This window comes from Hemiscyllium ocellatum, chromosome 17 (genome assembly GCF_020745735.1).
Source record: "Hemiscyllium ocellatum isolate sHemOce1 chromosome 17, sHemOce1.pat.X.cur, whole genome shotgun sequence".
Taxonomy (NCBI): domain Eukaryota; kingdom Metazoa; phylum Chordata; class Chondrichthyes; order Orectolobiformes; family Hemiscylliidae; genus Hemiscyllium; species Hemiscyllium ocellatum.
In genome coordinates, this window is record NC_083417.1 from 50,710,327 (window position 1) to 50,737,026 (window position 26,700).

The window sequence follows — 26,700 nt, forward strand, 5'->3', positions numbered from 1 at the left end:
CAGCATCTGCAGCCATTGTTTTTACCTCGCTTATATTGATGGGCCAAATGACTCCCTCTGAGTCGGGGGAAGACTAGAAGATTATTGCCAATGACTTTAATTTCAATTCTCACTTCCTTCACTTTCATTGGCTGTCTCTTATTTCGGCCCAGAGGCCGACAGCAGTTTTCTCCTCTGCAAGGTTTGTGAAGGTTTGTAGCTCAAGTTGAGGTTTAGGGTGTAGGTTTGACATCCAGACGTTTCATTACCTGGCTAGGTAACATCATCAGTGGCGACCTCCAAGTGAAGCGAAGTTTTCTCCTCTGTCACTATGGTCTGGGCAGCATCTGCCTCAGTCATTAAGACAGATACAGAGTATTAATTTGACATCTCAGACATGACCCTTGCCGCCTCCTAGTTCTTATGTTCTTATGAGACTGATCATATTAGAATGGAGAATAATACATTAATAGGTAGAGTTACAGAAAAGAAGAAAGAAATGGAGATTCAGTCAGGGTTAGTGTGCACACGTATGTGAATGCACAGAGTGTAGTCAATGAGATTTTTGAGTCACTTATGCGGATTGATATTTGGAATTATGTTGTGGCTGTTCCAGTGATGATGGATGGGCCAAGTAGACCATACGACAGTGGGGGAAAACACTCTTGAGATCATTATTATTGTGTCATAAGTTTTAGGATGACGGTGGAAAAAGACAATCCAGAGTTAGAGTGAAATAACTGAGGAGCAGCCGACAATGTTTGGTCAAAGTTAGAGGTGGACTGACAGTAAAAACTATGGAATAAGGGAAAGAAGAGGGTGTTCAGGCACAGTCAACATTTACTTCCTTAAAAGAAATGGATAGGCTGAACAGACCCAGAGCTCCCTGGAGAAAGAAGATAACAAAATTAAGATAAAGAAGCCAAAGTGTACTTATGACAAGTATCGGTTAGAAGCTATAACTGAGCACCAATCTGAATATAAAAGGTTCAGAAGAGTAGTGAAGAAACAACTGAGAGTAATTATGTGAAAAAAAACAAGTAGCTAAATTAAAGTATTCTGTCAACACATTAAATAGTAAAAGACTGGTTACGAGAGGAGAAAGGCCAATTAGGGACCTTAAGAGGATTGGAGGCAAGGGTCATGTCTGAGATGTTAAATTAATAGTTTGTATCTGTCTTAACGAATGAGGGAGATGCTGCCCAGGCCATAGTGACAGAGGAGGAAACTGAGTCCTGAAAAGTGTTTAACATTGATAAGAAGATAGGCCTTTGGTACTGAAAGCAGTAGGGCTCGGGGCCCAAATGAGAGACAGCCAATGAAAGTGAAGGAAGTGAGAATTGAAATTGAAGTCATTGGAAATAATCTTCTAGTCTTCCCAGGACTCAGAGGGAGTTGCTGGAGGACTGGGGAATTGGGAATGTGACATCCTCTTCAAAACAGGTTGTGAGAATGAACCAGTGAATTTAACTTCAGTGGTAGGGAAACTTTGTGAAACAATCATTTGGGAATCATGGAATAAGCAAGACAGTAGCAATGTAATCACACAGGTTTCTGAGAGAGTAAAGGATGAAGAGTAATGCTTCATGGATTTTTTTTATCTGAAAGAAAGTTTGTAGATGAGTTTTTCTGAGGTTGGATTTGGGGCACTTGCTTTGCCTGATGTATGGTAATAATCTAGGTTTTGGTTTGCCAGGGACAAATTTGCAAATGATACAAAACTAGGAAGCACGGTAAACTGTGAGAAGGATAATTTAAAACTACAAAAGACCTTTGAGAAGTTCGTGGAATAAGCTGATAAGTGGCTGATGAAGTTCAGTGGGCAGAAGTGTGAGGAGATACGTTTTGGTGGAAAGAACACGTTGAGGCAGTATAAAGCGCAGCGTCCCATAGTGTGTACAGGAGTAGAGAGATCTTATTAAAGGTGGCAGGACAAGTACAGTGAGCAGATAGTAAAGCTTACAGTACACCAGACTTTATTTCAGGGCAAGGAGGCTGAGTTTATATATTGCACTATAGAGCGCATTTCAGGAAGGGCATGAAGTCGTTGGAGAGAGTGCAGAAGCGGTTTAAGAGGATGATGAGAAGCTTCAGTTCAGACAGTTTGGTATTGATCGTCTTGGAGAGGAGAAGGCTAAGAGAAGATTTGATAGTCTTCAAAACCATGAGGGTTGTGTGCTGGGTAGATGTACAGAAACTGTGCTTGCTTCTGTAAAGATCAAGATTGGGAGGGCACAGGTAGGAGGTAATATGCAAAAGAAGCAACTGTGATACGAGCATAATCTTTCATTTCTATGTTGTATGACACTGAGTAGTTAGGGTCTGGAACACATTGTCTGGAAGTGTGGTGGATGCAGGTTTAACAAATGATCTTATACTCAGACAGCATTTCCTCTCATTCATGATGAGCAATGCAAAAGGACATTCTGTTTATCTAAGAATCTTGCACTTACTCCCTAAATGTCTCACTCTGTCACACTTTAGTTCTTGCATTTTGTGTGTAACTGAATGCAATGTTGCAGAATTTAGTGGAAAACATATTCCTTATGAAAGTACTATGAAACCAGTGTGTTTGGTCAATATTTTGAAAACCATTTATATTTTTATAAATATGTTCCTAATTTTGCACACAGAGAAAATGATGTAGCTGGAATAGATGTGAATATGGGCTGTCCGAAAGAATATTCTACCAAGGTAAGACCACACTTAGCTTTCGACCATCACAGTGGATATGCCCTACTTTAAAGAATTATATTCATGTGATTTCTATCAGGAGAGAATGTACCCCATACTACTGATTGAAATCTTCAATACTAATTGAACAAGGATTGCTCATGGCTACACAACAAAGCAAAGAACTGCCGATGCTGGAAGTCAGAAACAAAATGAGGAACTCAGCAGGAGAAAAAGCAGAGTTAACATTTTGGGTCCAGTCACCCTTCTTCAGAGCTGATTTTAGCTAGGAGAAGGTTGTTATATGTGCTAAAGATGGGGAGAGAGAAGGAATTGATGATGGATGGAGATGGAGCTCAGGTAGAGAGAGAAAAACAGTTGGGCAGACATAGGAATGGGTAAAGGTCAGCCTGAGAGAGTGAATAGCTGCTAATTGGGACCATTAGTGGTGGTAGCAGTCCATGTGATCACAAGGACTGGTGAGTGGGAGCTGGGGGTAAGGACATGGGAGAAGGTGAGTCAAGTCCTAAAATGGTTGAACTCGACATTGAATTCAGAAAGTTGCAAAGTTCCCAAGAGCAAATGAGGAGCTGTTCTTCCAGCTTGCATGGAGCATCGCTGGAGCACTGAAGCAAGCTTGAGACAGAGACATTGGTCAGGAAACATGGTGGTGTGTTGAAATGGCAGGCACCAGGAAGATCGGAGTCATTTTTTGTGGACGAATGTAGGTGTACTGCAAAATGGTTGCCCAGTTTGCAGATCACCTACATCCTGTCTTCTTCAATGATCCTCAGCTTCTGATTGATTGATGAAATGGAGAGATGTGTGGTGGATAAAATTGAGCACAGAAACATGAAGAGTTTCAGTTGAGAAGAGTAATGGGGGGCCAACATAAACAAAATGCTTGAATTTTAAAGGAAGTGCAAGAACAGAGAACATGCATATTTAGGAAAAAGGGGTTTTGAAGTTAATGTCAATGTAGGATTCCTGGCTTTCTAACTAATGGCATGGAGTTCAAAAGCAAGGGACTTACACTAACCTCCTAAAAACCACTAGTTCAGTCCCAGTGGAAGTACTGTGACCAATTTTGGGCTCAACACTTTAGAAAGGAGGTCAAGGAGAGGTCGGAAAAGGAAATCTACTGGGATGGAATTATGGGTGAAAGACTTGGAACAGGAATTGCTGCTGTTCTACTTGGAGCAAAGATGACGAAGGGAATATTTGCCACATGTTCAAAGCATACAGTTTCCAGTGGCAGAAGGGTAAAAAGAAACAAACTTGATGATTATTGGCAAAGTTACCAGAGACCAGAGGTGGGAGGAAATAAACATTGACACTGAGTCAGGAGTGCACTGCTTGAAACAATGAAGGAAGCATATTGAACAATGGTTTTCAAAAGGGCATTGGATGATACTTGAAGGTGAAAGTTTGCAGAGCCATGGAAAAGCAGCAGAAGCATGGGAATAATTGGCTCACTCTTTCAAAGAACTGGGGCAGATACAATTGGATGTATCATCTTACTGTACCACCAGAGTAGTTTGTAATCAGTTACTATGACCAGTATGTAACTTAGCTCGCTGAGCTGGAAAGTTTGCTTTCAGACGTTTCGTCACCATACTAGGTAATGTCATCAGAGAGAGTCTCTGGTGAAGCGCTGGTGGTATGTCCCGCCTCTCTATTTATAGGTCTTGGCTTCTTAAGGTGGATGATGTCATTTCCATTTTTTTTTGCCAAGAGAAGGTAATAGGATCTAAATTGATGTGTTAATTGATGGAGTTCTGGTTAGAATGCCATGCCTCTAAGAATTCTCATGCATTTCTTTGTTTTGCGTGTCCTAGGATGTGCATGTTGTCCCAGTCAGTAGTGTCCTTCTTTGCCTGTATGTAGGGAAACTAGTGAGAGTGGGTCGTGTCTTTTGGTGGCTAGTTGATGTTCATGTATCCTGGTGGCTAGTTTCCTGCTTGTTTGTCCATTGTAGTGTTTTTTACAGTTCTTGCATGGTATCTTGTAAATGACGTCAGTTACTATGACCATTTGTAGCAATTGCAATGCAATGTCTGGTGAACCTTTTTAAGATTTGCAAATACATTTATGAAATACGGTGCCTGTTGAATGCTAAATACTGGGGCTAAGGTCTTGCTAGTTCTGTTGCCACAATTCAGATGAAATAGATCAAATTAGTGCAAGCATTTGGGGCATCTTAAATATAAGGCAATGATGTTCGAAAGTGCACACCCATTTGTACCATGATCCTTTACACTGACTCAAGATGAATTTTTTTTCTGAACCAGGTCCCACACTCCAAAATTGGCCAAACTACCCTGCAGAAGGGTTCAGAAAAGATTTACAAGGATGTTGCCAGGATTGGAGGATTTGAGCTATAGGGAGAGGCTGAACAGGCTGGGGCTGTTTTACCTGGAACATCGGAGGCTGAGGCGTGATCTTATAGAGGTTTACAAAATTATGAGGGGCATGGATAGGATAAATAGGCAAAGTCTTTTCCCTGGGGTCAGGGAGTCCAGAACTAGAGGGCATAGGTTTAGAGTGAGAGGGGAAAGATATAAAAGAGACCTATGGGGCAACTTTTTCATGCAGAGGGTGGTACGTGTATGGAATGAGCTGCCAGAGGAAGTGGTGGAGGCTGGTACAATTGCAACATTTAAAAGGCAGTTGGATGGGTATATGAATTGGAAGGGTTTGGAGGGATATGGGCCAGGTACTGGCAGGTGGGACTAGATTGGGTTAGGTTATTTGGTCGGCATGGACGTGTTGGACCAAAGGATCTGTTTCCATGCTGTACATCTCTATGACTCTATAAGTCATAAGGTTCTGCCAAAGGCACAGTCTCTGGAAAGCTCTGCCAACTGCCCTTGTTTTCTTAGATGTATAGGGTCTTTGCAGTACATTTTTAAAGTTCATCTTATCAAAAAAGTTACGTTTTTTAAAAAGCTAACTGGTATATACCAACAAAACTTCAATGATTCAGTCATTTATTTGAACTGAACTGATTTTCAATTATTTAAAATGGGTTAGACATTAATCGTGATAGTTACAAATACTCTCAAGATGTTCAATGTGGTGTTCAAGTGTTGGCTTTAGCCACTTGGTCATGAATCCAATCAGCTTTTTTCAGTCCATTACTCTTCAGTAATGGAGATTTCTGGGAATATTAGCTTTCAATGATAAGCAATAGCAATGAATTGGATCTTTTACAGTTATTAATGCCCACTTTCAAGCAGTTTGATTTATTCAGTTTCTTGTAAAATTATGTTCCATTGAAATAGCTTTGATGGATTTTAAACTCCTCTTGAATAACGCTGTTACTTTGCTAGAATTTGTGGAATGTTCCCAAACCAGTGGGGCATGTAAGTGGGATGTCCAATTTCAAAAATAATTATTAAGAATTCTGAAAAAATATGGCATTGAGAATAAAAGTTAAGATATTAACTGTGTACACATTTGTATCAGAAGCCAGATGTGAACACTTGAGCAAAAAGGTTATAAAGAAACCACTACCCTGTCCTTCACGTATCTTTGTGAGCAAGCCTTTGCTGCCATGACAACCATAAAAACGCAGGAAAGAAAGTGTCTCCAACCCAAAGCAGCTCTTTGAGTTATTAACACATCACTGAAATGCAGCCACAAGCTTCACGCCAGTGGCTAAATCATTATTTTGTTTTTAAAAATTCTTTACAATTTAGCAGCAAAATATATTTTCAGCAATCGTTAAAATTTCCAATAATGGTTAATATAATGCATGAATACATAAAAATACATTTGACAAAATGGATCATGGCCAGTCAGTTGTTAAAGGTTGCGAACAATTGCAATATTGATAGTTAAAGTCCACAGAACAGATCCATGCATTCTCCGTAATCTTCATGTCAAGAGTACATTGCAGGTGACAAATTGCCTTTTGGGCTGTTTACAATATGGAAACCTTTCTAATGCCTTGCTGCATATCTCAAATATGGCTTTAAAATCAAAATAAACATCTGCCCCTAAGGAAATAAAATAACGTGTTGTCAATTTACTTAACCATGAATTTAAATAATTCTGTGTACTCTAGTATTGGATTGGGAGTCTAAAACATTGGAAATATACACATTTTGATTATGAATAGGCCTTAGTTGTGGCTTTGTCGGTGAATGTTGATCTAGAGCTGTGTGGTCAGATGTGTCACTCCATCGAGTCCTAGAGATGTACAGCATGGAAACAGACCTTTCGGACCAACTCTTCCATGCCAACCAGCTATCCTCACCTAACCTAGTCCCATTTGTGAGCACTTGGACCACATCCCTCTAAAGAACAAAGAGCAAAGAAAATTACAACACCGGAACAGGCCCTTCGGCCGTCCAAGCCTGCACCAATCCAGATCCACTATCTAAACATGTAACAATCAAGATTTGGAGATGCTGGTGTTGGACTGGGGTGTACAAAGTTAAAAATCACACAACATCAGGTTATAGTCCAACAGGTTTGATTGGAAGGACGCTAGCTTTCAGAGCGTCGCTCCTTCATCAGGTGATAGTGGAGGGCTCAATCCTAACGCACAGAATTTATAGTTGTATCACACTGTAAATTTTTGCTATAAATTCTGTGTGTTAGGATTGAGCCCTCCACTATCATCTGACGAAGGAGCGATGCTCCGAAAGCTAGTGTGCTTCCAATTAAATCTGTTGGACTATAACCTGGTGTTGTATGATTTTTAACTTTGTAAAAATCAAAGAAGCCCTTCCTATTCATATACCCATCCAGATGCCTTTTAAATGTTACAATTGTACCAGCCTCCACCACTTCCTCTGGCAGCTCATTCCATACATGCACCAATCTCTGCGTGAAAAAAATAGGCTAAAGGAATATAGTCCGTGTGGAATTTGCATGTTTTCTCCATGTTGCGCGGATTTCCATCGGATGCTCCAGTTTCTTCTAACAGTCCAAAGATTAGGTGGATTGACCATGCTAAATTGCCCCTAGTGTCCTGGAGCCCCTTAGCTCTCTTTTATATCTTTCCCCTCTCACCCTAAACCTATGCCCTCTACTTCTGGACTTCCCTCCCCCAGGGAAGAGACTTTGTCTATTTTATCCTATCCATGCCCCTCATGATTTTATAAACCTCTATAAGGTCACCCCTCAGCCTCCAACGCTCCAGGGAAAACAGCTCCAGCCTATTCAGCCTCTTCCTATAGCTCAAATCCTCCAACCCTGGCAACATCCTTGTAAATCTTTTCTGACCCATTCAAATTTCACAACATCCTTCCGATAGGAAGGAGACCAGAATTGCACACAATATTCCAAAAATGGCCTAACCAATGTCCTGTACAGCCGTAACATGACCTCCCAATTCCTATACTCAATTCTCGGACCAATAAAGGAAAGCATACGAAACGCTGCCTTCACGATCCTATCTACCTGTGACTCCACTTTCAAGGAGCTATGAACCTGCACTCCAAGGTTTCTATGTTCAGCAACCCTCCCCAGGACCTTATCATTAAGTGTATACGTCCTACTAAGATTTGCTTTCCCAAAATGCAGCACTTCACATTTATCTAAATTAAACTCCAGCTGCCACTCCTTAGCCCATTGGCCCATCTGATCAAGATCCCGTTGTAATGTGAGGTAACCTTCTTCGCTGTCCACTACACCTCCAATTTTGGTGTCATCTGCAAACTTACTAACTACCTCTTATGTTCGCAACAACATCATTTATATAAATGACAAAATGCAGTGCACCCAGCACACCACTGGTCACAGGCCTCCAGTCTGAAAAGCAGCCCTCCACCACTACCCTGCCTTCTACCTTCAAACCAATTCTGTATTCAAATGTCTAGTTCTCCCTGTATTCCATATTCTGGATTAGTGGTGCTGGAAGAGCACAGCAGTTCAGGCAGCATCCAAGGAGCAGTAAAATTGACGTTTCGGGCAAAAGCCCTTCATCAGGAATTCAGACAGAGAGCCTGAAGGGTCTCTGCCTGTATTTCTGCTGAAGGACTTTTACCCGAAACGTCAATTTTACTGCTCCTTGGATGCTGCCTGAACTGCTGTGCTCTTCCAGCACCACTAATCCAGAATCTGGTTTCCAGCATCTGCAGTCATTGTTTTTACCCTGTATTCCGTACGTCTAACCTTGCTAATCAGTATCCCATGGGGAACCTTGTTGAACGCCTCACTAAAGTCCATATCGATCACCATCTACCGCTCTGTTCTCAATCCTCCTTGTTACTGCTTCAAAAAACTCAATCAGGTTCGTGAGACATGATTTCCCATACAAAGCCATGTTGACTATCCCTAATCAGTCCTTTGCCTTTTCTAATACATGTACATCCTGTCCCTTAGGATTCCCTTGAACAACTTGAACACCGCCGATATCAGGCTCACTGGTCTATAGCTTTGGCTTTTCCTACCAACTTTCTTAAATAGTGACACCATGTTAGCCAACCTCCAGTCTTCCGGCATTTCAACTGATGATACAACTATCTCAGCAAGTGGCCCAGCAATCACTTCCTTAGCTTTCCACAAAGTTTAGGGTGCACCTGATCGGGACCTGGGAATTTATCAACTTTTCTGTATTTTAAGACATCCAGCACCAATACCTATGTAATATGGACATTTTTCAAGATGTAGGTAAAAACAATGACTGCAGATGCTGGAAACCAGATTCTGGATTAGTGGTGCTGGAAGAGCACAGCAGTTCAGGCAGCATCTGAGGAGCAGTAAAATTGACGTTTCAGACAAAAGCCCTTCATCAGGAATAAAGGCAGAGAACTTTTCCCCACATTCTATGTCTTCCATGTCCTTCTCTATAGTAAACACTGAAGCAAAATATTTGTTTATTATCTCCCCCATCAGGCTCCCTTGCTGATCTTTGAGGGGCCCTATTCTCTCCCTAGTTACCCTTTTGTTCTTCATGTATTTATAATATCCCCTTGGATTCTTCTTAACCCTATTTGCTAAAGCTATCTCCTGTCACCTTTTTGCCCTCCTGATTTCCCTCTAAAGTATACTCCTATTGCCTTTATACTCTACGGATTGATTCAATCTCTCTTGTCTATACCTGACTTATGCTTCCTTCTCTTTCTTAACCAAAGCCTCAATTTCTTTAGTCATCCAGCATTTCCTACACCTACCAGCCTTTCCTTTCACCCTAACAGGAATACACTGTCTTTGGACTCTCGTTATCTCATTTTTGAAGGCTTCCCATTTCCCAGCTGTCCCTTTACCTGCAAACATCTGTCCCTAATCAACTTTTGAAAGCTCTTGCCGAATGCTGTCAAAATTGGCCTTCCTCCAATTTAAGATTGTTGTGTTCAGTTCATTACATTATAAAGCTACCAGTGGGCTTAGCATCTTAAATTCCTTAGATTTTGCATTTCTGAAGCGTACATGCATGGGACACAATCCTATAGCAATGTTTACACAAGGTTCCAATGCTTGAGATTATGCATAAAATTCCTCTCTTGGCTTTCTAGTTGCATTCCAGCGTACTGTTGGAAACAGTGAAGATTGCACCTGCTACCTTACTTCTGAGACAGAAATATTGAATTTAACTTTTAATAAGATCAGCCTTACTTCAGAGGCATGTAGTGATGAAACTTGCATTTATGTAACCGTTATTAACAGAGTAAAATACCATATTGTCTCAAGATGTTTCAGAGAGACCACTTCTTTAGGGGGAGGTTGGAATCTGCTGAGGCATTTGCACTTCATACTTGCCGTTCAAGATGCGAGGTTTATTACCGTGGTTTGTTTATTAGATACAGTACATCCTCTTTTAATGTAAGCAGTTTTGACACCAACTAACCTCTTTGTTTTGCTCTGCTTTTGTGTAGGGTGGTATGGGAGTAGCACTGTTGTCCAACCCTGACAAAATTGAAGCTGTAAGTACTTGGGCTGAATTCTTTCAGTTGTTTGTTGTCAGCTTGTAAGCAAATAAGTAATTCTTTGTGAAAATGCCCTTGTGGTTTGCTGAGGGAATTTAATGTGTGTTTCAAACCACCTGTTACTCATAGCTCATCACAGAGCTCAAACTGTGAAGCTTGCTCAGATTGTCTCACCGTGGGAGGGAGAGGGAATGGTGGGTTATACTTAGGGATTAAGGTCAGAAGGATCGGAAAAAGGTTCAAATGAAATTAAATGCTGATATGGATTGGTTGGGTTAAATGGCTGCTGTTTCTTGACTCTGTTTAATTTCCTTAGTGTCATAATATTGAAGAGGGTTTCACATTGTATCTGGTAAAGTGACATGTCCAACTGACAAAAGACTTCCTGAGAGAGAAAAAAATGACTTTGATGGAAACTGGTGTTACCTTTATCTTCTCTGTTTTATAAAGAACAAAATGTTACAGTTTCATTAATAATCAATTAAGGCAAGATTTGCTTTAAAATGTAGCATTTTCGAGGTGTTTCAACATGCACACTCAAGCATACAAAAGTATTATCTGACAAAGATTTCCTCCGTACAGAATATATGAGTGAAATTTACATTTAAATAAGATGAGTTAAAACATAAACCAGAACAGCATAGGAACAGGCTCTTCGGCCCACAATGTTGTGCCAAACATGACTCCTGATTAAACTAATCCCTTCTGCCTATCCTTAGTCCATATCCCTCCATTCCTTGTATATTCATATACTTATCTAAAAGTCCTTTAAATGCCCCTGTCATTATCTGTCTTCCACCACCACCCCGGCAGCAAGATCCAGGTTCACATCGAACTCTGTAAAAAAAAACTTGCCCCCACATCACCTTTGAACTTCTCCCTCTCACCTTAAATGCATGTTCCCAAGTATTGGACATTTCAACTGTCAGAAAAAGGTTCTAACTGCCAGCCCTGTTTATGCATCTCATTATTTTAAGGACTTCTATCAAGTCTCCCCTTAACCTCCACCACTCCAGAGAAAAAAAACCTGAATATCACTAGCTTCTCTTTATAACTCATAACGTCTAATCCAGGCAGCATACTGCACCCTCTCCAAATCCTTCCTGTAATGTGGCAACCAGAATTGACCGCAATACTCAAAGTCTTATAAAGCTGCACCTTGGCATCCTAACTCATGTACTCGATGCCCTGACAAATAAAATTAAGTGTCCTTCTTTACCACCCTGTCTACTTGTGTGGCCACTTTCAGGGAGCTATGGACTTGAATCCCAAGATCCTTCTGTACATCAATGCTCTTCAGGGCCCTGCCATTAACTGTGTACTTTTCCTTAACATTTGATCTCCCAAAGTGCAGCACCTCATACTTGCCTGGATTAAACTCCATCTGCCCTTTCTCCACCCATATCTGCAACTGATTTATATCCTGCTGTATTCTTTGACAACTGTCTACACTATCCATAATTCCACTGATCTTTGAATCATCTGCAAACTTACTAATCCACCCATGTACATTTTCATTCAAGTCATTTATGTATATCACATACAGCAGAGGTTCCAGTATGGATCTCTGCTGAACACCACTAATCACAGACATCCAGCCTGGAAAACACCCTTCCACCACTACCCTCTGCCCTCTATGGGCAAGCCAATTCTAGTGGTACAGTGGTTAGCACTGCTGCCTCACAGCATCAGAGACCCGGGTTCAATTCCCGCCTCAGGCGACTGACTGTGTGGGGTTTGCACGTTCTTCCTGTGTCTGCGTAGGTTTCCTCTGGGTGCTCCGGTTTCCTCCCACAGTCCAAAGATGTGCGGGTCAGGTGAATTGGCCATGCTAAATTGCCCGTAGTGTTAGGTAAGGGGTAAATGTAGGGGTATGGGTGGGTTGCGCTTCGGCGGGTCGGTGTGGACTTGTTGAGCCAAAGGGCCTGTTTCCACACTGTAAGTAATCTAATCTAATCTAAAAAAATCCATGTGCCCAAGTCACTGTGGATCCCATGCATGTTAATCTTCTGGATGAGCCGACCTTGTTAAGAGCCTTACTAAAATCCATGTAAACAACAACTACTGATGTCCCCTCATCAATCACCTTTGTCACCTCCTCGAAAAATTCAGACAAGTTAGCAAGACATAACCTGCTTTGCGGAGGAGAAAGTGAGGACTGCAGATGCTGGAGATCAGAGCAGAAAATGTGTTGCTGGAAAAGCACAGCAGGTCAGGCAGCATCTGAGGAGCAGGAGAATCGACATTTCAGGCATGAGCCCTTCATAACCTGCTCTGCACAAAGTGTGCTGACTGTCCCTAATTAGGCCAGGCTTTAACAAATGTGCATAAATCCTATCCCTGAGAATTCTCTCTAATATCTTCCTAAACACCATTGTGAGACTCCCCAGTCTACAGTTTCCTGGATTATCCCCATTTCCCTTCTTGAACAAAGGAACAACATTAGCTATTCATCAGTCCTCTCGGACCTGTCCAGTGGCTAGCGAGGACACAGCGATCTTGGTCACTGCTCCAGCAATATCCTCTCTTGCCTCTCTCAATAACCTGTGGTCGCGTTCATGCACCTTTCATGACCTGTGGGGTTCCCACAGCAGTTTATAAGCAGTGATGTGCTTATTTTGTAAAAAAGTGAAAAGTGATAAAATATGACCTACATTACGCTGGTGCAACGCACTGATTTACCTCCAAGTCTCTCACCATTCTGACTTGGAAAATATTTCCTGTTCCATCACTGTTACTGAATCCAAATCCTGGAACCACCTTTCTAACTGTATAGTGGATAAACCCACAGTGAATGGACTGCAGCAGAGAATCTCCAAGGGGCAATTAGGGATGGGTAGTAACTGATAGCCAGCCAGTGATAAAAATACGTTGTGGATGTTACCGAGACAGGAGGCTGAGAGATACAAGGAGAGGCTGTGACTTCTTTCCCTGGAGTGTAGGAGGCAGAGGGATGACCTTGTAGAGGTTTATAAAATCATGAGGGACACAGAAAGGATGAATAGCCAAGTTCTTTTCCCCAGGGTAGTGGAGTCCAAAACTAGAGGGCTTACGGTAAAGGTGAGAGGGGAAAGATTTAAAAGAGACATGAGGGACAGCCTTTTCACATAAAGGGTGGTGGTATATATGGAACGATCTACCAGGGAAGTGGTGGAGGCAGGTACAATTGTAACATTTAAAAGATATGTGGATAGGAAAGGTTTCGAGGGGTATAAGCCAACGCAGGCAGATGGGACTAGTTTGGCTTAGGAAAACTAGTTAGCATGGACGAGTTGGGCTGAAGGGCTAGATTGCATGCTTTATGACTCTGAAACTTTAAAATCATTATCTATTATGCTGTCTTGAGGGAGCACCCCTTTTAATGCAAGAACAACTTGGCCTATGCCATCAAAAATAGGGAATGGATTAACATGTCTGCAGGACGAGGGGAGGTTTCTCTCTAAAGTAAGGGCTGATGTGTTCCCAATGGGTGGAGCACTGAATATAACTGCAGGAGTTCAACTGCTCCAGTCAGCCAAGAATAATGGCATGCCAATTTTTAGATGTAAGAGGTGTAGAAACGATGCTGATAAACAATTAGTCTCGAATAAAGCAGAACAAAGTCATCATCTGTAATCTGAAAGGAAAGCCACACGATGTAACCTGACAACTATTTATAGCTTGATATAATATAGATTAGCAATTTTACATGGTGAAATTTACTGATTCCGGTTGTTTTGATTTTGAGATTTCAGATTAAATCAATGGTGTTAGAACAACAATTGGGCTAATAATGTATAGATGCTTCAACAATGATTACCTGGAGCAGCACTTTAAGGGATGCCCTTTTTTAAGGCAGCATGGTTGCTCTGTGGTTAGCACTGCTATTTCACAGCACCAGGGACCTGGGTTCGATTACAGCCTCAGGTGACTGTGTGGAGTTTGCACATTCTCACCATGTCGGCATGGGTTTCCTCTAGGTGCTCTGGTTTCCTTCCACAGTCCAAAGATGTGCAGATTAGGTGAATTGGCCAAGCTAAATTGCCTATAGTGTTCAGGGATGTGTAAGTTAGCTGCCTTAGTCAGGGGCAGATGTAGAATAATAGGGTAGGGGAATGTGTCTGGGTGGGTTACTCTTCAGAGGGTCAGTGTGGACTTGTTGTGCCAAATGGACTGTTTCCACATTGTAGGGATTCTGTGATGATTCTGGGGTGAAAATTGATGCATTCACAAAAGTAATGAAACAATGTGAAAGAGAGACTTGGAGGAGTTTTACATGGGCCTGAGTGATGTGGCCTGTGGTGAGATTTGTGGCTAAATCAGATGAGATATCCAACAGGACCTTTCTCAAGGTCAGGAGCATCTTGCTGCATATATCTGCCGAGTTGGTGTGGTGGGTTTTCTGCTGGGCAGTGTCAAATTACCAACTATCGGGGAATTATTGCTTGTTAAATGCCTTGTTGACGGCACAACTCACCTCAGTAGTAAGTTAAAAATCACACAATACCAGGTTATAGTCCAACAAGTTTGTTTGGAAGCACACTAGCTTTCGGAGCATCGCTACTTCATCAGGTGATAGTGGAGGGCTCAATCCTAACACACAGAATTTATAGTTACATCACACTAAATTTTTGCCATCAATTCTGTGTGTTAGGATTGAGCCCTCCACTATCACCTGATGAAGGAGTGACGCTCCGAAAGCTAGTGTGCTTCCAATTAAACCTGTTGGACTATAACCTGGTGTTGTGTGATTTTTAACTTTGGTACACCCCAGTCCAACACCAGCATCTCCAAATTATCACCTCAGTAATATTCAGCTTTCTGTCGAACCAGCTAGGCAACAAGAATTCTCAACATGAAATTCAGGACAGGCATTGGGCCTCCATGTTGGACAGTAGGCACCAACTTCTTAGAGAATACTGAGGAACAGCCACTATGGCTGCCAGCTCCATGCACTCCAAGGATAAAGGAACAGATTGTCAACAAGGTACCACATTGGTCATGGGAGTTTTAAATTTACAAATAGATTGGAAAAATCAGATGGGCGAAGGTAGTCTAGATGAGTTCATAGAACAGTTTTGGAGTGGTGTTTTCTGGAACCAAGCAGGACCCAACTTGTCAGGCCAAAGTCCCAACAATTAATTCAGTAACATTCCCTGGTGATCATAATTTTCCCATATTCTAGATCTAGCACTGTGTAATGAGATAGGATTCATTCCTGTCCTCAGAGTAAAGGAGGGTAGCATTAAATGATTAAATTTTAGATTGAATTTGAGGGCGAAAAGAGTGAATCCAATTTGTATTTTAAATAATGGCACTTAAAAGGTCATGAAAGCAGATAGCTAAAGTGAACTGGCAAATTGAATATAATTGTGTAAAGATAAGTGATAGGGCAGAAGATTCAATAGTATGTTTAAAAATAAAAATAGCAAATCGCAAAAAACAATTATTAAAGAGTTTTTTAAAAACTGGATTTAGAAGTGAAAACCATCCAAAAATATAAAATCAGAGTTTCTGTAAATATTTTTTGAAACGAGTTAACAAAGTGGGGATTGGTCCAACAGAAAGTGAATTGAGAAGTTAATACTGGGAAATAAGTAGATAGGAGATGATCTGAATTTTTTTTTGCTGAATTGGTCTTCACTTCAGAAAATACAAGTAGAGTGACATACCAGAAATAACTAAGACAGGATGTGGAAGGCAGGCAGGCACTTGGGAAAATTATGATCACCAGGGAGTGTTACTGAGTTAATTGTTGGAACTGTGGCCTGACAAGTGGATGGATCCAGCTGGTCCTCATCCCAAAGCATTATAAAAGAAGTGACTACTGAGATAATTGAGGCTTTGGTTCTGATTTTACAAAACCCCTCAATTCAGTCAAGATTCCATTTGACAGGAATACAGCAAGTGTAACCTCTTTGTTCAAAAAGTACGGGGGTGGGGGGTGGGGAGACGGAAAACTGGAAACAGATTTGATATCTGTCATAGAAATATTGTTAAAGATATAACCAGGCAGTTGGAGAATTTCAAGGGAATCAGACTGAGTCAATGTGATTGTGACAGGGAAATCATATTTAGCCAACTTACTGGAGTTCATTGAAAAAGTAACATGAGCTCTGGATAACAGGGGACCAAAGAGTGTATTGCATTTAGATTTGACAAAGTGTTACATCAAAGCTTATTGTAGAACATAAAATCTTCTAGTGTAGAATGTTGCATACTGGCTCACTAACCAGAAACAGACAGTAATTATAAATGGGTAATTTATTTTTGGCAAGTGGTATATCGCAGGACTCGGTGCTGGGGCCTCAACCTGTTACAATTAATACAAATGACTTTGATAAAGGGATCAACGGTATGGTGACTAAGTTTGCTGATGACACAAAGGTAGATAGCAAAGAAAGTTGTGAAGGGGCTTAAGGGGGCCACTATGGGATATACGTAGGTTACGTGAATGGACAGAGATGTAGTAAATGGGATATAATGTAAGCACATTAGAAATTGTCAACTTTGGCAGGAAAGATAAGAAGAAGTGTGTTGTCTAACTAGTGAGAGAATGCAGAGCTCTTAAATCTAGGATCTTGGTGTCCTAGTGCATGAATCACAAAAAACCGGTGTACAGATGCAGCGAAAATGTGTTGCTGGTTAAAGCACAGCAGGTTAGGCAGCATCCAAGGAACAGGAAATTCGACGTTTCAGGCATAAGCCCTTCATCAGGAATCAGATGCAGTGAGTCATGAGCAAAGTTTATTGAATATCATTGTTTATTTTGACACAAATTAAATATAAAAGTTAGGAGCTTATGTACTAGACAAAAAAAACCACCAAAAAGAACAATGGATGCTGGAATTCCGAAACACAAACTGCTGGAAAATCTCAGCAGGTCTGACAGCAACTGTGGAGAGAAATCAGAGGTAATGGGTAGGTCCAGTGACCCTGCTTCAGAACACGTCAGGGAAGAGGACTACTTAGAGTGGCCAGGTTCTGATAGAAGGTTGGACAGGCAAGGAGTTTAGAGTGTGAATGAAACTTAAAACATTCAGTGGGGACTTGACTGAGAGGATGTGGACAGAATGTGTTAAAATCTAGAACCACAAATCACTGATTGCAAAATAAGGAGCCTTCGATGAGGGTATCGGTCTTTAGAACTTCCTTAAAATCCAATGGAATTAGAGACTTTGAATATTCTTAAGATAGAAGTGGATAGATGTTTGGTCAACAGGGCAGGTAAGAGGTGAAAGATTATCTGGGATGGCAGAGATGTAGAGTTGAGGTGACAATCAGATCAGATTAAATAGTGGAGCAGGCTGGAGGGCTCACAAAAGTTAGTCCTGCCTTTGCAAAATATCATAAAACATGATGTGCGGAGAGATTCTGAATGTCATGTCAGCAGAACATTCCTGTATGCTGCTCAGAGCCGCTCCAGACTAAGAATAGTTCTGCCATTTTCTTTGACTTCATTGAACTGTTCACCCGATGTTGAATGCCCTACTTCCCCTCATAACTGTTTAATAATGCAGGGTCTTCAGGTGGTTTGCAGAAAGATGGATAACCTCCAACATCAATCAGAGCAAGACTGACCACATAAATCATTTCTCTGGGCTACGTACATCACCTTATGCTGTTTTCATACATGTTGGCTTATGCCATAAAGCAGTTCAGATGATGTTCCCAGTAGCAAAATTAAACAAATTCTTCCTTCTGAATCTGCGTTTTTAATTAAAGATGATTCACTGGAAGTTCAGAGGGGTATGACATTTCCAAGGTAATCTCCATGTCCATGAGAAAGTGTGCTGAAAGGTTGTTTTCTCTCTCTCTCTCTCTCTCTCTCAGTTTGAAGGCTGTCCTCTGTGCTACTATTGGGATAATTGCCAACAAATCATTGCAGAAGATGTCAACTTTGTTTAGTTTTCTCAAAGATGGTTTCATTATAGTGTTGTATCCATTAGTGTTTTAGTCAAAAAAGCAGTGGGAAGGTGTGGGATTCAACAGTTCAAATTAAAGAAAAATGTCCTGTCTGTACTGAGCATCATTACTTGGTTAAGGGAGCTGAATGATTGCCAGGCTACAGTACAGAAGCAGGTGAATAGGAAAACAGGGAATGTAGTAACTGTTGTGATGTGTTTTTTTGCAGTTCATCTAAATATTTCCAAATCCTTCAAATAGTTTCCCACGATAATGGGCTGTTATCTTTCTGGAACAAACGTAAATGGTTTTTATTTAGCATTTTTCTATAATAAAAAGGCACAGGGAAGAAATTTTGTTGCTTCCCTGTCTTTCTCTCGCTGTTGAATCTTTCTTTCCCTCCCTTTCTTTCCCTTTCTGGATCTGCTTCTAATTTACCTTGTTTGCTTCAGATTCTGCGCCGCATAATCTTTTTTGTTCTGATCGGCTAACGACATTTAACATTGCTCGCCCTTCATAAGCGCTATGGTAATTTCCTCTCCCATGAACAGTAACTCCCTGTCCAAAGTGTCACTGTAATTAAAAGCCTTACCAACAGACAGTGTTGGCTGCAGTGAAATCTGTTGCTATGTTTCAATTTGTTGAAGGTTGGCTGGGAAAGCACCTAATCTACAATTTTTAGCTGTGCTAAGTGTGCAGCTAGTTTATTTGATCAAATTAGCTTACAGGTATTATCTTTTCCATTGTTGTAAGATGAGACTAAGTCTCACTTGTGTGATATTTGTTGAGCACATTGTTCTTTAAGCATCAACAAATAACAAACTGCAGTAATTTTTTTTAGATTAGATTCCTTACAGTGTGGAAACAGGCCCTTCGGCCCAACAAGTCCACACTGACCTGCCGAAGTGTAACCCACCCAGACCCATTCTCCTACATTTACCCCTTCACCTAACACTACGGGCAATTTAGCATGGCCAATTCACCTGACCTGCACGTTTTTGGATTGTGGGAGGAAACCGGAGGAAACCCACGCAGACACGGGGAGAATGTGCAAACTCCACACAGAGAGTCGCCTGAGGTGGGAAATGAACCCGGGTCTCTGGCGCTGTGAGGCAGCAGTGCTAACCACTGTGCCACCGTGCCGCCCCAATCCTAGGTAGCTGAAGGACACCGCCTGTAGTTAACAGACCTGAACGTTCAATCTAGGTTGATACTTCAGTGCACTGTAAAGTTTGGGTTATTGGAGGTGCTGACCTTTGGATGAGATGTCAAAAAATCATCAGGGGAATGCAAAACACGTCAACCCTCCAAAAGCCAATTTTTGGAAAAAAAAAGTCTGTCTGGTGGTTTGTGTGGGATCTTGCTCTGTCATTGGGCTCACCTTGCAATAGCAATAACATTTCAGGAACAATTCAGAAATTGGCTGCAGGCAAAATACCCCAGTTACAGAAATCTGTAAGCTTCAGTGAAGCTTGGAAAGGGGAAGCAAAATTGGAAAGGAACATCTTCTCCTCCAAACCCTTTTCTTAATGTGAACCTATGTCTGGCAGCAGAGGTAGAGTTGAAAAATGTGTTGCTGGAAAAGCGCAGCAGGTCAGGCAGCATTCAAGGAGCAGGAGAATTGACGTTTCGGGCATAAGCCCTTCTTCAGTCAAACTCCCGAATAATTTCCTTTTTGGAAAGGGGGGAAAAGACTTTGGAATAAGTTGTTCCTTTTTTTTAATAACTGGATTTTCTGTTGGGAAATTTTGTGGATGTTCTTTGTTGTCTCTCTCTCCCTTTTTTTTGTTTCTTCTGTTTCTTTTAGTCACAAGTAGGGGTGACATGAAACCAGGGATGGGTGGAGTGCTCATCCTGACTTGGTCTTTTGTCTGTTGATTTAAGGATCATCTCCTTGTTGTTTTTTCTGGCCTAAGGCTGGGGCATAGTCTGGGTTTGAAGGAGCTGTGAAGGAGGGGATGGTTAGGGTGAGTGCTATGGGCAGGGGGAAGAGTCTTCCATTCAAGGTTTTATAGTTGGGTTTTGTTTGTCGTTTTTTGGTAGTAATAGTTGTTTATAGTTATGATAGAGTAGTTTTTGTATATATAGTTTTTTGATTCTGTGAGTCTTTATTTACTTATGCTCGGCGCTTTGTAAGCAGGGTTCTCCCTCCCAGGGGTTCAAGGGTCTCTGAGAGGGGATATGGCTAAGTGTCTTATTTAATGTCGCACCTGGAACATTAAGGGAAGTCATTCGCCTGTTAAAAGGAAAAAAGTGCTTTCTAGCCTTAAGAGGGAAAGGGTTGATATCTCTTTGTTCCAGGAAACCCATCTGGATGATGGGCAACACCTGAAATTACAACAGGGGAGTTCTGACCGGGTATTCTTTTCATCCTTTATTACTAAAAGTAGGGCAGTGGCAGTACTTATCCAGAAAAATCTTCCTTTCACATTATTAGAGCAGGTGAAAGATGAGCAGGGATGGTTTGTGATACTTAAAGCCCTGATACATGGGGAGGAATATGGCGTTTTAAATGTCTACTGTCCTCCGGCGCATCCCCTCAAATTTTTGATGAGTGCATTTGGAACACGGGGGCGGGGGGGTGATTTTAATTGTCTTTTGGATCCGATAGTGGACAGGATGTCTTGTGGGCCCCCAACTATTTCTTCACAGACCAAGCAGGTGGTTGACTTATGCGAGGAGTTGGTGGATATTTGGAGATGTCCTCACCCTACCAGCAGGGACTTCACCTTTTTTTCAAACCCATATAAATATCACACGAGGATTGACCTCTTTCTGGCTCCCTCGGCCCTTCTGGATTCGATTATGGGTTGTAAACTTGGGAATATAGCTATCTCTGATCATGCAGCAGTGTATTTGGAGGTTAAGGCCAAGAGTGAGGGGCTAGGTTTGTGGCACTGCCATTTGGACCTTTTTCTCCTTAAGGATTCCACATTTGTGGAATACTTTTTGAAAGAGTTTCAGGAATTCTTGCCTATCAACTCAGGCACGGCTAGTAGTCCATCAATGCTATGGGAGACTGCTAAGGCCTTTGCTAGGGTTTTAGCTATTTCCTATTTGGCTAGCTGGAAACGACAGAAGGAGGAACAGCAGCGTTGACTTGAGACGTGGTTGAAAGCCACCGAGGCGGCACATTTTGTGCGGTCTTCGGTGACTAAGCTACAGCGGATCACGTCCTCCGGGCTGCCTTGAATTCAATACTGACACAAAACACAAAGAAAGAACTTGCTTTTGCTGGACAAAGGACATTCGAATATGGGGATAGGCCAGGGAAGTATTTGACATACCTGACTAGGAGAAAGCGTTCTTCCTAATCCATTGCTGCAATCAGAGACAGCGCCAGGATCCTTACATACAATGCTAAAAAGATTAATGTGGCTTTTCAGAGCTTTTACTCTGAATTGTATCGGTCTGAAGGTTGTGAGGACTGGAGGGCTAAAATGGAGACCTTTTTTAAGAACCTGGACCTCCCCGGGGTAACCTTGGAATGGGTCTCTCTCCTTAATGCCCCCTTGACAGTTCAGGAAATACAGGAGGCAGCTAGGCAACTTCAGAGTGGGAAAGCACCTGGCCCTGATGGTCTCCCGGGTGAGTTTATAAGGGGTTTATCGGGATTCTGTCAGGGCCGATGTTGGAGATGTACAGTCACTCCTATATGCATGAATGCCTACCACCATCTTCGAGAGAAGCTGATATCTCCCTAATTTTTAAGAAGAGGCAGGTTCCTGAGGATTGTGCCTCATGCAAGCCCATCTCTATTAAATTCAGATCCTGGCGCTGAGATTGGAAAGGGTGTTGCCCCATATTATTAAAGAGGACCAGACAGGCTTTATAAGAGGCTGTAGGTCCTCTAATAATATTAGAAGGTTGCTGAATGTGGTCCAAGTTTGTCAGCAACGATCGATTCAGGGGTTAGTGATTTCCTTAGATGCAGAGAAAGCATTTAACTGGGTGGAATGGCCATATCTTTTTTATGTCCTAGAACAGTTAGGGTTGGGTGGGGTCTTTGCTAGGTAGGTGGAGGTTTTATATCGCCACCCTCTGGCCGCGGTCATCACCAATGGGGTGAAGTCTGGGAATTTTAGGATTGGTAGGGATAGTCAGCAAGGCTGTACCCTCTCACCATTGTTGTTTACGTTGGTGATAGAGCCGCAGGCAGAGGCCATTCATCAGAACGTCCACATAACCGTGCCGGAAGTGGGATCGAGGGCACACAAGATTACACTGTATGCGGGTGATGTCCTTCTGTTTTTATCGACCCCGATGACCTCTGTACCCCATTTGATACAATGTATCAATTCATTTGGAGCTATTTCAGGAAATAAGATCAACTTTGCAACATCGGAGGCCATGCCTTTGGGGAACCTTAAGGATGTGCCAGACGTTCCCTTTTAAATGGTCACGGGCAGGGTTCCTGTACCTAGGCATTTTTATTACCCCCAAGTTTGATCTGTTACTTCAGACTAACTTTGCTCACTTGCTCGACAATATTAGGTGAGATCTCCAGAGATGGGAGGCTCTTCCAATTTCATGGCTGGGCCGAATATCTCTCATGAGGCAGCCCCTCATCAAACTTACTAAATTGCAGTTGCCTCAAGGAGGGGGAGGAGCTGATTTCCCAGACATCAGAAGGTATCAATTAGGTTCCCTGCTGTCCTTTGTCTGTGATTGGGTAGGTAATGATCCAAACTCAAAAAGGCTGGATATTGAGGTCTCCCAGACAAAGTCCCCTCTTATTAACCTGTTGTTCATGGATAAGATGAGGACAGTTATGGACCACTACCGGAACCCCATTGTCATTACTACAGTCAAGGCATGGAGGGGGCGATGCATCAGAGTGAGGGTTGCTTATCCAAGACTTCGCCACTTACACCTATAGTTGGCATACCAGGGTTCCGACCAGGGATGATGGACTCAGGGTTCAAACTATGGGCAGCGAGGGGAGTTTCTAGTTTGGGAAACGTGTTTGAGGGGGAGGTTATGATGTCTTTTGAGCAACTGAGCTGCAAGTATGGGTTGCCCAGCAGAGATCTTTTCCATTTTTTTCAGGTTAGAGACTACACTTCTCACTAAGCCCTAACAGCCCAATACAGAGAGGTTGTTGCTATGTTCCACAAGCACCCTTTCGGTTAGTGTCCTCTATCGCCTGCTGGGTGACAGGGCCTGGCAAAATATTAACCAGTTATGTGAGGTCAGGGAGCAAGAGCTGGGAGTGGAGATCTCTTCTGAAACATGGGCGAACATATGGGAGCATACTCGAAAGATCTCAATCTGTAACAGGACATGGGCTACGCAGTTAAAAGTTCTGCACAGGGCTCATCTGGCACCAGACCGTCTGGTGAAGTTTAAAAAAGGGGCATCTTCAGTGTGCCCCAAATGTAAAATTAGTGTAGGTACTCTTACCCATTGCTTCTGGACATGCAAGAGGCTCCGTGTTTATTGGAGCGTTGTGGTGGGAGAGATAGGGAGGGTATTGAGGACTGAAGTCCAAGTAGATCTGATACCTCTCCTCTTAGGTCTACCGAATTTACCATCTTCAGATGGACATGGGAAGAAACTATTTAATATTCTTGCACACTGTGCACGGAAGAAAATTCTGATGAACTGGGTATCTGAGAACCCGCCGGCTTTGCTGGGATGGCAGAAATTAATTATGGAGCACATTCCCTTGGATTTTTTCACAAACATGGTGCACCACACAACAGACAAATTTTATAAGACATGGCAGCCCTACTTGAGCTGTTTGGATATAGATTTGTCAGTCATCTTAACTGGGGCATTTGTTTAACTAGGATGATTAGATTTGTCAAGCCCTGGGCCCTGGAGGGGGGTCTCCTGAGTTAATACGGGTATATATACAATATCCCATTCTTCTGTTTGGGAGCTTTGCGCCGAGCATAGCTGTTCTGCATTTTGTGTTTTTATTTGCTTTTCTTTCTTTTTTTAGGTGTTGCTTTGCACAGTGTTAGGGTTTGCTTTGTATTATTGGGTAGGTTAGTAGTCAGTAGATAGTTGTTGTATTGTAATTTGCAGGGTTTTTTTCTTTTTATTATACTGATATTTGTTATTGATTTTTTTCAATAATTTTATATGTTTGTAAATTTAAAAAAATTTGCTAATAAATATATTTACAAAAAAAAAATTTAAAGATGAAGAGTCTAAAGTTACCACAAATCCACTGCCAATTGTCAGGAAAAACCCACTCGGAAGGAAAACTGCCATCCTTACCTGATCTGACCTATATGTGACTCCAGACCCACAGCAAAGTAGTTGATTCCTAACTGCCCTCTGGGAAATTGGGGATGGGCAATAGATGCTGGCCTAGTCCTCATTCTGTGAATGAATAAATAAATAAAGTTAATTAAGCCTTACAAGGAGTATCATTTACTCTGGCAAGTTTATAAATGGATGGAAGAAAATAGAGCCCTCTTGTGGTGCAGTTGTAGAGTCCCTACCCTTGGACAGAGAGAGCTGGGTTCGAGTCCCACCTGGTCCAGAGATGAATAACAGCAAAAACAGGTTGATTAGAAAAATAGATCACAGTGGCTCAATGGTTAGCACTGCTGCCTCACAGCACCAGCATCCCAGGTTCAATTCCAGCCTTGGGCGACTGCCTGTGTGGAATTTGCACATTCTCTTTGTGTCTGTGTGGGTTTCCTCCGTGCCCATAGTGATAGGTGCATTAATCAGAGGGAAGTGGATCTGGATGGGTTACTCTTCAGAAGGTCGGTGTGGACTGATTGGGCTGAAAGGCCTGTTTCCACACTGTAGGGAATCTAATCTAGTCTGAAAAAGATACACAGAATAGTTCATTGTGTAAGGAGTATGAGCTTAGGAGCTTGGCTAATTAGAGGAACCTAGCCTAATTAGGTTCTTTGAAATGCTGAAGGAGCCAGTAGTGAAATTTAACAAGCTCAGAATCAGGGAGCACGAGTGACCTGGGTGAGCTGGACTGAGGTGACCTGAGCTGTGTAAAGGACAGGAGGGGAAACAACAATGTGGTTACGTTGCATTTCTTTGGAAATATGTGTGTGTGATGTGACGTGATTGTGACTGGTGCAAGCTAACCAAGAATGATCTCTACTATCACCACATCTTCCTGTCAAGCCAAGCCATTCAGAGCGCAATTTGGATTTAGAAGTTAGAGATTTCCATAATGAAAGAATGCTGGAATTGTGCAATTTTACCGTGTAACAGAGTTGGGGTTGGGAGCATAAACCTGCATGGTCCTTACATACAATTGAAATAAACTTAATGCAACTTATAATATCGGAATTGTGGAAAATTACATTCTTCAATGGACAACGTAGAAGTCACATTTTATATATTTTTAAACTTGCTTCACCAGTTTTCCACTTCATTAAGCCTTCTATAATTCCAAGGAAATTGCGTGATTCTTGGTGCACACAAATTAAACTGTACTCTGACCACACTGATGCAAACCTTGCCCTGTGAACTTTGAGGGCAATAGATTTTACAAACTATGTTCTTAATATGGTTCTTCAATTAAAGTACTTAAAATGGAGAACCTGTTCCCTTTGGTGGGAGCACACAGATCGAGGGTGACAATTCTTGGCAATTTTATTCATTAGGTTTCTTGAGTGACAAGATAGTTAGGGAACAGATAGAAGGAGTTTAAATGCAGTTAGGCCATGGTGTAAACAAATGGCATGCTTAAGGGGCTGAATGGCCTCTTCCTGTTCCACTATCTGTGGTCTTTTTAGAGGAAAAGGTGCTCACGTAAATAGTGGGCCTATTGACTGTTTTGGGGTGGTGTGATTCATTCATTTGAAATGGATGAATTTCCCTGTAGTGCAAATACGGAGTGTAATATTGCTTTGAGATAGAGAGGCATGGGGACTTTTTGCAGCTGCTGGCTTTCCGATTGCCCAGTGACTCTGGACAACAAGCCCCCTTTTGTTGAAGGGCAGCAGTCCCATTATCATCCAGTTACACCCGATCCATCGTATTACCACTGTGAGACAGTTCTTTTCAAACCAAATGTTCTCAGAATTGACTCCCTCTTAAAATTCACTTCATGATGTCCCCTGATAGTTGGTTGTGAGATACATATTGGCCATGAAGATGCACCAGAGTGTCAGCCTAGATTGTGTTCCAGTCCCTGAAGTACAACTTGCATACGAATATACAAATTAGGAAGGTAAACAGGCCCCTCGGGCCTGCACTGCCATTCGATAAGAGCGCGGCTGATCTCTTTGTATTGATGTTCCACAAGTATAAGATTTAGTTTCTCAGTGAAGATGTTTAGCAGTAATTATTTAAA

At 41.9% G+C, this 26,700-nt stretch overlaps 1 protein-coding gene across 2 annotated transcripts in view; it reads left to right on the plus strand.

Moving 5' to 3' along the window:
• Nucleotides 1–26,700, plus strand: part of dus2 (dihydrouridine synthase 2) — a 109,710-nt gene that overhangs the window by 34,174 nt on the left and 48,836 nt on the right. For both annotated transcript variants that reach the window (XM_060837733.1, XM_060837734.1), the window contains exons 6-7: nt 2,613–2,673; nt 10,482–10,529. In XM_060837733.1, the coding sequence (XP_060693716.1) occupies nt 2,613–2,673; nt 10,482–10,529 (109 nt within the window). The remainder of the gene's footprint in view (nt 1–2,612; nt 2,674–10,481; nt 10,530–26,700) is intronic.